Raw genomic sequence first — 10660 nt, 5'->3', positions numbered from 1 at the left:
CTGCTTCCCCCCAGCACCCTCCTCTTCCTCAATGCTGTGATTGTTCACTGGAAGCGATTCTTCATCACTTTGAAGAATCACTTTACTGCAGTCCTCGGGAAGCCACTCTTCATCACTCTGCTTCCCCCCAGCACCCTCCTCTTCCTCAATGCTGTGATTGTTCACTGGAAGCGATTCTTCATCACTTTGAAGAATCACTTTACTGCAGTCCTCGGGAAGCCATTCTTCATCACTCTGCTTCCCCTCAGCACCCTCCTCTTCCTCTATGCTGTGATCAGAGTGTCCGTCTTTGTCCTCCTCAGTCCTGTGTTGTGACGGCTTCCTCCCAGACCACCTGCACCTCTTTCTGTTGGAGCAGTTCTGCTGTGGTTTGCTCTGAGGAGACGATGCTGTGGATGGAACGGTACCCTGACTCTGAACCCAGGAACCTGGGAAAGATGGAACATTTAAGAATTATTCATGAATGAAAACTTACTCTTGTTTACAGATAATTGTTGTGGCTTTCTTCTGAGGCAAACTAAACTAAATTAGACTAAACGTGATCACGCATTTCAAATGAGAAATCATGTAACATAGAGCTATGCATATAGATTTGTGCCAGTTGCTTTCAATTGTGTGTGTAAAAAATATAATAATGATAACATAATTATTTTCCAACATACGTTCTTTGGCATTTCTCTGCTGTGTGTGATGATGTAACAGTGTCTTTAGTTGGTCCGGTTCAAACTCCAGTTGACCACATTCTTCAAGAAGAAAGGGGTCAGCGCTGAGTAACTCTGCTGTCTGAAGGTAACAAGAGTAACCCAATTGTATTTACAAATAAAACAAAGTGTTTAAATTTCGAATTGTGCTCTATACACTAGCTCACAACTCTGTCCCATAACTGCTGCAGTTTCTATTCCCGAAGTGTCCATGAACAAGACACTGACATCTTATAGCCTAATTCACCCTGAACCAGAGTCATCTAAATAACAAAGTCAAGTCTACAGTTTATTCTTTTATACGGTACCTGTTTGATGTTTGGTAAAGGCAGCAGTTTATCCAATCTGGAGATGAATTCCCACACCAGTGCCAGTAAGTCTGCTTCTGGGAACTCCTCCTGAGTACACACACATACACACACACACACACACGCTCACTTAATTATATTCGTCATCACTCATTTACAAAAGGTCTTGAAACTTGAAAAATGTACTCTACTCATTATGCCAATGAATACAGAGGGTATGCGTGTGACATCCTCATCATACCAGGAATTTATACGGGTGGCAAAAAACTACTTTCTGGCCTTGACAGCCCATACATCCAAACAGAAAAGTCTTGTCTGATTGCATTAAACAACATTAAACCCACTTTGCCAATTTCCACTCGATTTGCCATTCACTTCATGCAATGCGCATAACCTCTATTCCTCCCACACACATCTGTGTGTTGTCACTGCCGTTGTATCCTACTGACTCACCAGGAGGCCCCACCGGGAAGAAGTAGAGCCTTTGTTCTACTCCTCCCTCCCAAGATTGACAGGTGCCGCACTGCCGCCCCAGCCCATGGGAATACGAGCAATGACAATTATCACCCTCCCCGCCTGGCAATTATTGTGTTCGTATAGACGCTTGGCAAAGCCTTTTGTCAGATGTAAATGTTTCCAAAAAGAAAAGGTAGCGAACCACTGATCTCCTACTAAAGTCCATCTCACCGTTGCTCTCAGTCCGATCAGAAGGTGAACCTTCTCTGTGTCACTCAGCAGGCTGGGAACCACCTCCGTCACCAACTGCACCAGCTCCTCCACCTTCCCATAATGCACCACGTTACAATGCTGAACCACCTGCCAGGCAAACGCTGACATCAGACGCAAGGTTGGAACCATCAGCGACAAGGTGGAGCAGGTCAGTTGGCCTCCTGGAAGTGGGGATGAAGGAAAGGTTGTCAGGGACAACGTCTCTCAGCACGATTATTGCAAATAGAGTTGGTCCAAATTAGATGGAGACCGAGAGTAAATATAAATATTCTCTAGTCTAGTGGATTAACTGACCATACCGGTGGTGGTCTGGCATGTTTAGTTCATTAACTATAAGACACAGACATACAGACATTTCCCCAAGTATACTGTAGAGTAGACCACTGTTTCCAAGTCGGGATCCATTTGTGTCGTGGATGGTTTTCTTATGGGTCGTAAGTAAATCTCTAAATTTCGAAATGTTCTTCTTTCCTACATTTTCCCCATAATTATTAATGCAAATAGGATGAACTAAAAAAACAGACTTCACAGACTGAACTGTGTTTTAATGGTCTTTTTGCACACATACATGTATTGTCTTATTAATATTCACTTTAGACCTTAATTTATTTTTGTGCAGATCAGTTACATACAGTATCATGCTGACAATCCCATACCTCCCCCTTTCCATTGTCTCCTATTTCTCTTTATTACTATTATTTCGTTTCTCCTTATTTTATGACTGCATTTTCCCCTTTTGTTATTGATAATTTCCTATGAAAAGTAGGCCTACTGTGTTCTATCCGTCTGTCTTTTCAATGTTATAGGAGATACATAGTGGTTCCTGTGTAAATAAGCCGAAAAGCTTACTAGGATCTTCTTTTAGTTGACCTTGTACCAGTGATTTGTACTGTCATGAAACTGTACTTTGTCCTATGCAACCTTTTAATACATTATTGCTGATGAAATGACGTACGTCAGTCATGGATGAGGATTTGCCTGCGTTGGTGGACGCGAATTCGCCAGCCTATATACAAACTACACAAACATTCAGATTTCACAAACAAAGTGCTTTATAAAGTCTCAAACCTCTTTAAATACTGGCCGGCGTTGTATAATTACCCGGATTCACCGTGTTCTTAAATAAGAAGCCTTTTTATGATCGTTTTCCCATGCATTTCCTGATGTTCCCCATGCGCACAAACCCCAGATCTATTACTGGGGTGTGGGCGTGGCCTTACAAAAATGGGTCCGGAAAACAGAGAAATATCGGATAAAAAGGCTTCTTATTAAAGAACACGGAGGTTCCGGGTAATTATACAATACCGGACAGTATTTAAACAGGTTTGAGACTTTATAAAGCACTTTTTTCTGAAATCTGAATGTTTGTGTAGTTTGTAATAGGCTGCCGAATTCGCCTCCACCAACGCAGGTGAATCCTCATCCATGACGGTCGTACGTCATGTTATCACCGACCGTCATATTTCAGGGTAATCCAGGAGCAAAAACTCCAGTTGATGCAGTTTCTTACCTGTAGCAACGTTAGACCTTTGTTGATCCATATTCCTCGACTCGTTCAAATGATACGTGTATTTACTATTTACAGTAGAACCTGATAGTGGAACATAGTATCAGCAGCTAGTTAGCCATCATGCTGCTACTGTCTGTTACACTGTACATTGTCATTGTGCAAGAGTTATCCTAGTGACTGGGGTTATAGTCAAAGTTTGCAGTGTTCAGAACTGAAACATTCGTTGTTTACCCCTACAGACAGGCCTGTTCTTCTAATCTGAGTTCCCAGATGTATTTTCTTTTTCTCCCGCTACGAGGGGGCGAAAGACTGAATGTTCTTCCAGCAGCCTCTGTGAAGTGATTATGATCAGCACGCTGAGAGCGTGCGCAGTCCAGACTTCCGGTTGTCAATCACTTCAGAATAAGGGTACCCCTGAAGCCATGACAATCTAGCACTTGATATATGCACATTAAAAATATAAATAACAAAGATATACAAAGAAAATGATGTTTCTGTGTTAAAAATATAACAAACAAAAAAAATAACCTGTGAGAACCTGGACAACTGGTAACTAGGGACATGAGGGCACCTGGACAACTGGCCACAAAAAACATCTGGGCACTTGGAGAGGTGGGCACCTGGACAACTGACCACCACAACATCTGTGGCCTGATCTCTATCACCGCAAAGCTTATGTTTTGCGGCGCATTGTTGATGACATCAAGATTTACTCTGCAAGCCATGACCCCACATTGGCCACAATCAACCCTCCAGTTCTAGGCAACACAGAAGGGGGACTTTTTTCTATTTCCACACAAATTAAGTACATAGTTCAACGTTGAAAATGGGTGGTTTTCCCCTTGAATGCAAATCAACTTATTCTCCCTAGTCGCTACAAGAAGTTACAATAAAAAATGAACATACCAAACAATTATAAAAAAAAAAAGAAAAAAAAAAGGATTATACGAATTTAAACCAAATTTAACCAGGAGAATCATTTTGGAGGTGCAGGGCACCAGTGGTTCTGGTCGGTGGTTTTGGACACTAAGTTATTTCCCCTCCGACCAGATCAGAAATCCGAAAATGGCATTGGTCCCAGGCTAGTATAAAGGTGGTTAAAATGGTATTGGTCCCAGGCTAGTATAGAGGTGGCTTAAGTGGTATTGGTCCCAGGCTAGAATAGAGGTGGTTAAAATGGTATTGGTCCCAGGCTAGTATAGAGGTGGTTAAAATGGTATTGGTCCCAGGCTAGTATAGAGGTGGCTTAAGTGGTATTGGTCCCAGGCTAGAATAGAGGTGGTTAAATGGTATTGGTCCCAGGCTAGAATAGAGGTGGTTAAAATGGTATTTATCCCAGGATAGTTTCAGTCTGATAATCAGGCTAGTGTATTTCCAGACCAAAAAGAGAAATCTGATGCCTCTCCGGGACCCAAACTAGTGAAAATAGCAGATTTAAAAGCACACAAGTCGCATTGCTATGTGGTGCGAGCTGGTAGAGCTGCTGTTTTCACTAATTCTGTTGAATCATTTTTTAAATTTCTTTTCAATTTCTGAAAGTATTACGGTAGATTTCTTTTTAACTTCTAAAACGCATACATCTCTTTGGCAAGAGACTGTCATGGGGAAGGGTATAAATTTAGTTTAAATTCCGTTATGCAGTGAGGCTACAGCATACTATCAACTGGACTTACTGTAACGTAAAGGACTTTCATTTGAATGAAACTACAAACATGGCTGTACAACTGTCAACGTTTATTTATTTATTTTGAACACAAATTAAGCAACATTATCAGGACAAGCTTTTTTTAGGGGGCATTTTCTTTGATTCTTTCAGCTACACAAGTACACAGATCAGCAGGCTAGGAAATAACAAAAACAATTGTTAATGTTTTTTGTTTTGTGGTGGAATATGTGATTTCTCTGTGCTATAAAGGGGAACATCGCAAGATGAGGTTGTCATACAAACCAACATTCTTCAGGGGAATCGTTTGGTCCATGCTGAGCTACTTTTACCATCTGTGGCTTTCTTGGTGACCATGAGATCTGTGGCTCCTGTAATCAATAACACCTCGTCTTGACGTAACGAGGAAATAAAACAAAAAGAAGAAATAAACACATGATGAGTCTGAAGCTCGTCAACACACACAGTATACAGTATGTTACTTTGAAAGATAAAGAGATTTGCTGTCAGAACCAGGGACAAATATACCTCCTCCAAAGGTTTGTAAAAGACAGCATTTGCTTTTATCAACTCAAAAAGGTTGATGGTTTCAGAGTCAAGTCTTTCAGCTCTAGGCCGTTGAGTCGCATCTCAAGCTGCCCTGCAGGTCGCCTGAACTAACAGGCCGTTTATCATCTACTGACCATCTTTAACGCTACACTGAAATTAAAACAGGCCCCTGGTTCAGTTTCTAGTCAAAGTTGAAGTCATACTCAAAGCCCAACGTCATCATGTCTGATGGGAGCCCTAAGGTTTCGGTGGTGGGGGTTGTTGGAGTTTCAGGGTTCTCTGCGTTAGACGTGTCGTCTTGGGGCGCAACATTCTCAGCCTGGGAACCCAGGTCACTGGTCTCCTGCAAGGTCTGCTGCTCAGAACACTCCAGAACAGAGTCGGATTCTGGGTCGGATTGCTCCTGCTGTTGCTGCTGCTTGCGGGTCTGTGATCGGGTACCACGACCCCGGCCCCGACCACGGCCCCGACCCCGGCCTCGCCCCCGGCCCTGAGGGGGGGTTTTGGTTTTACCTTTAGGGGTAGGCTTGGGGTCGGGATCAGCTTCAGCTTCAGCTTCGTGCTGAAGGAGGAGGGGTTGGCTGTCTAGCGTGGGCTGAAGAAGGGGATCTGGGGATGGATGGGGTTCTGGGGCAGATTGGGATTCAGGCTGGGTCTGGGGAGGTGGTTGGGTCTGGGGAAGTGATTGGGTCTCGGAAAGTAGCGATGTCTGCGGTGATGGTTTGGTGTCTGTCTCTAGCTGGGTCTGGGGTGGCGGTTGGGTCTCAGGAAGTGTTTCTTTCTGAGGTGGTGACTGGGTTTGGGGTGGTGGTTGGATCTCGGGAGGTGGTTGGGTCTGGATCTCGGGAAGGGGTTGGGTCTGGATCTCAGAAAGGGGTTGGGTCTTAGGTGGTGACTGGGTTTGGGGAGGTGGTTGGATCTCAGGAGATGGTTGGATCTCAGGAAGGGGTTGGGTCTGAGGTGGTGACTGGGTTTGGGGAGGTGGTTGGATCTCAGGAGATGGTTGGATCTCAGGAAGGGGTTGGGTCTGAGGTGGTGACTGGGTTTGGGGAGGTGGTTGGATCTCAGGAGATGGTTGGATCTCAGGAAGTGGTTGGGTCTTGATCTCGGGAAGGGGTTGGGTCAGGGGAGGTGGCTGGGTCTCAGGTGTTTTTTGGGGTGTAGGTAGGGACACCACCGGCTCAGATTTAGGAGCCAATGAGCTAACTTCAATGTGGCTGCTTTCAGGTACTTTCTGGGCCAGTGGCATGGGTTGGGGTTGTGGGGTTGGTTTGGATTGGGCTACAGTGGACTGTGGCGCTTCTGCTTGACTCGTATTTGCCTGAAGCTGTGCTTGCGAGGCAGGAGAGTTGTTCTTCTTGTTGCCACTGCCAGATTTCTTTTCTGTTGTGCACAGAGCGGAGGGTCCAATGCTGCTATAGAAAATATCAAACAGATCTTTAGCTTTGGCTGCGGCCAGGTTGGACTTGAGTTTCTCAGACTTCTGAGCTCCATCGCCACTATTCATGAAAGGTGGAGGTTTGACGAACACAGCCCGAGTCTGCTCGCTCCGTGGGACACCTGGCACGTATACATCAGGCTCCATTGCCATCATGGCGGTGTTTGTAGGGGGTGGACATGGATAGGCCATGGTGTTTGTAGGGGTAAAAACAGGGGGTGGAAATGGATAGGCCATGGGTTCTGTAGCCGTTACCATAGTTTCCCTAGCCGTTGTTACCATAGATGCAGAAGCGTAGTGCATTGCTCTGGCTGCCAAATCTTCTGTAGCCGCCAACACAGATTCTGTAGGTTTTGCCATAGCTCCTCTGGCCATTATATTTTCTGTAGCTGTTACCACAGATCCTTTAGCTTTTGCCACAGTTCCTCTGGTCGATATACTTTCTGTAGCCATTACCACAGATTCGGTCACCTTCGCCACAGGCCACACTGTTATATTTTCTCTAGCCGTTACCGTAGATGGTGATGGCAATGCAGTGGTTTCTGTAGCGGCGGAATCCTTCACCTCAGCTGTACTCTGTGGTGGAACCACAGGTGCAGGTGTACTGGGTTGGTAACCATGGACCACTGGGTTGACCACCACACCTGGTTGTCCCAACGGACCAGGTGTGGCGAAGACGGGAGGTCTGGGTGAGACGTAGTTGAGGAAGGAAGGGAGAGGAGCTGGTTTGGTGAACATGGCCGACTTCCTCATCATCATGGCTGGGCTGGGAGCGGGGAGGTTGGGTCGGATCCTTCCCCGGCCGGCGCCCTGGTTGATCCAGGGAGCAGGGGCGGCCCCGCGTCCACCAGCCAGCTTCTGAGCTATCTCCTGTGCGACGGCCACAGACTTTGCAAACGAGTCTTCGGCTAGAACGGTTTCCCGCTCCTTGAAAGCGGCTTCATCTTCTTTCAGGAACTGGGCCGCGATTTGCTCAGCCTCCTTGGCTAAGACGTTCTCCTTCTTCTTCCAGACAAACTTCCCAAATGGCGCAGGTGTGGCGGTGGTGGCGGTGGTGGTGGTGGTGGTGGTAGTGGTGGGGGTGGGCGGGGCCGTGGTTTTAGCCGTTTCGGCGCTCTGCTTGCGCAGCTTGGCTCTCATGGCCGGACTGGGACCACACATGACTTTAGGTGGATCATATGGTTTTGGCGGAGGCCCGGGTTCCTTTTTGGGTTCTGGTCTCTTCTCCTCTTTGGAAGGCTCTGGCTTTCTGAACGGCTTGGATTCCTTTTCATTCTTGGTTCTGACGTCTTCTCTCTCCCTGTCGTACTTGGACCTGGGGGACCTGGGCTCTGCATAACGGCCGTATTTGGAGCGTTCCTCCTCCCTGTGGGAGCGATACTCTCTACTGTACTCTCTACTCTCTTCCTCCTTGCTGTATCTGTAGCGGTCCTCTTCATCTCTCTTACTGTACCTGGGCCTGTCCTCCTCATCCTCCTCTCTCTCTCTGTACTTGCCCTTATCTTCCCTCTTGCTGATGGGTTTGAACCTTCCGTCATCTTCATTCTTCTTGTCGTGTGCGGTGGATTTCTCTTCCTCCTCCTTCTTGGCAGGTTTAATTTCCTCTTTCTTGATTTTCTCTTGTGTTTTGAGCTTGTCTTTGTCCTCCGCTTTCTCCACTTTCTTCACCTCCTCTTCTTTGTCCTTCTTTTTGTCTTTGTCCTTCTTGTCTTTTTTGTGTTTTGATTTCTCCTCCTTGCCATTTCCCAGCTCCTCGTCGTGTTTGCGTTTCTTTTTCTCCTCCAGCGTGAGGCCGGCCTGACGGTCCAAGTTCCTCCTCTGTTCATAGAGGGGGTTCTCGTACATCTGTTTCTGTTGGACCCCACACACACACACACACACACACACACACAAACACACGTTTGGATTCTTTTCGGCTCACATTTGTGCTCATCAACCAAGAACATCATTTCAAATGCTTCATTTGTCAAAATGTTTTATCTTAAAAGAATAAGAAAATGAAGATTTAAATTAAGCATGACGTGCTTATTCTAACCTCTCTCCCTGGTAGAAATGCTGAAACAAAGATCTATCAATCGTTGAGATCGACAGTTATATAAAAAGAAATGTGATATCAACCGAAGGGGAACACGACTGTCAGCTCTGTCAGATCTGTGAACCATTCTAATCACTGATTCCTTGGATACAAACTAAACATTTATCGTTGCAGATGTTTCAACAATTTAGTTGTTACTTTGCCATGATGTTAACTGCAAATGTTGGCGTAATATCTTCAATAGTTCAATTGAAAACTGATGATCCAAAATAACCTCTGTTGATTTTGCCATTTGAATATCCTGATCCAGTCTGGATCTTTTTCTAATTAAAATACTGTAATAACATTTGACATTTTTATTAAAACCTTTTGCAATTTTATACATTGGCAGAATCGACTTGGTGTTTGTTGTATGGTAAAAGCGGGACTTTTAGATTTGTTTCACTGTTGTGCAATGTAAGTCAAAGGGGAGATATATTTGCTTTTGGATTATCCGTTTGTAATGTAGAAAGAAACATTAATAATAAATGTAGTATTATTAATATTTGCTAATTTGTAATTAAAAATTTAGAGTAACCAATTACAGTATATATACACCTCCTTTTTATTCTGCCAATTTAGTCCTCCTCCCCACACATTTCTGTGCTCCCGCCGCAGTTGTAGGAGCTACAACTGTCAGTGAGGAGCCCCCACTGGGAGTAGGTAGCCTACTGGCCCACCTCCCAGAGAGGGGCCCCCACTGGGAGGGCCCTTTTTTTGTTACACTTTTAGCCTAAATCAGGGGTATTCAACGTTTTCAGGCCAAGGACCCCTTAGTTGAGGGAGATGAAGCGGGGACCCCCACAACCTTTCCAGAGATTCCATTGTTTAATTGTTTGATCAGCAGAATCAATGTATTTTGGATTCATGTCAATTTGTGTTTTCAGATACTTAACCACTTGAACTGTCAATACTTGATAAACTTGACCCTTTAAGTTTGCTCTTTTTCCCCTCTACACCAAACCTCTTTGCCAAAAATAGCCGATCTACTAGGCCCCTGCAAGCCCGACGGGACCCGACCAGGGCCCGGCCCGGCCCGCCAAAACGGGCCGGGCTTGGGCTCGTTTCGAAACTCACCAACGGGCCTAGGGCCGGGCCCGGGCTTAGAACCATGCTCGGAACATTTCGCGCTGTGAATTTCACACATGACGTCTCTGTGTGTGCGCTTAGCTAGAATGGAGTGTGGTGTGTGAGTGAGTGCTGCCTCCCATAGCCTTCTAGGCTAATAGCCTTCTAGGCTATGGGTTCTATCCGTATCTATAGCAACCACGGCTCTGATTGGTCGTGACATGAGTACATTAGCCAATGGAGAGCCGCAACGAGCCGAGGGCTTGACGGCTTTTCTTTCTTCTCACAGTCACACAAGTCTACTCTGCGAACACAGCGAGACTAGAACATTAGGAGCACTACTGCAGTTTCACCCATTTCACCGTCATTTCTCAAATAAATCGCCCTGTAATGATTCCCCGACCTCCCGAGTCCCGTATCAGTTACGGGATGCGTGCGACGATACTCTGTATTTTACGAGATGGCCACGGGCGGCAAGCCGACAATAATATCAATATCTAATTGCTGTGAAGATATACAGTAACATAACAAACGGTGGGTGGAGGAAGATTTCTTGCGTTGTGATGTGATGTGTGTGTAATTACTTGCTGTGCTGTTGTGTTGTGTTGTGTTGACTTCTT

At 45.5% G+C, this 10660-nt stretch overlaps 1 protein-coding gene and 1 long non-coding RNA gene across 4 annotated transcripts in view; both read right to left on the bottom strand.

Moving 5' to 3' along the window:
- Positions 1-293: 293 nt before the first annotated feature.
- On the bottom strand, positions 294-1139 carry LOC308296517. Its single transcript, XR_013962627.1, has 3 exons — positions 1010-1139; positions 663-783; positions 294-428 (listed from the first exon to the last, which is right to left on the bottom strand). It is a non-coding gene; the product is annotated as an uncharacterized lncRNA (long non-coding RNA).
- A 3844-nt stretch (positions 1140-4983) lies between these two features.
- The window catches only part of znf318 (zinc finger protein 318), a 28920-nt gene continuing 23243 nt past the window's right edge, over positions 4984-10660 (bottom strand). For 2 of the 3 annotated variants that reach the window (XM_080740425.1, XM_080740426.1), the window contains exon 18: positions 4984-8749. In XM_080740425.1, the coding sequence (XP_080596551.1) occupies positions 5642-8749 (3108 nt within the window). In that variant the 3' untranslated portion in view covers positions 4984-5641. The remainder of the gene's footprint in view (positions 8750-10660) is intronic. The other variant, XM_080740424.1, reaches the window with a different exon arrangement.

This window comes from Nannobrachium achirus (assembly GCF_963921795.1).
Source record: "Nannobrachium achirus genome assembly, chromosome: 13".
In the NCBI taxonomy this organism is placed as follows: domain Eukaryota; kingdom Metazoa; phylum Chordata; class Actinopteri; order Myctophiformes; family Myctophidae; genus Nannobrachium; species Nannobrachium achirus.
This window is presented reverse-complemented; position numbering and strand designations above follow the sequence as displayed.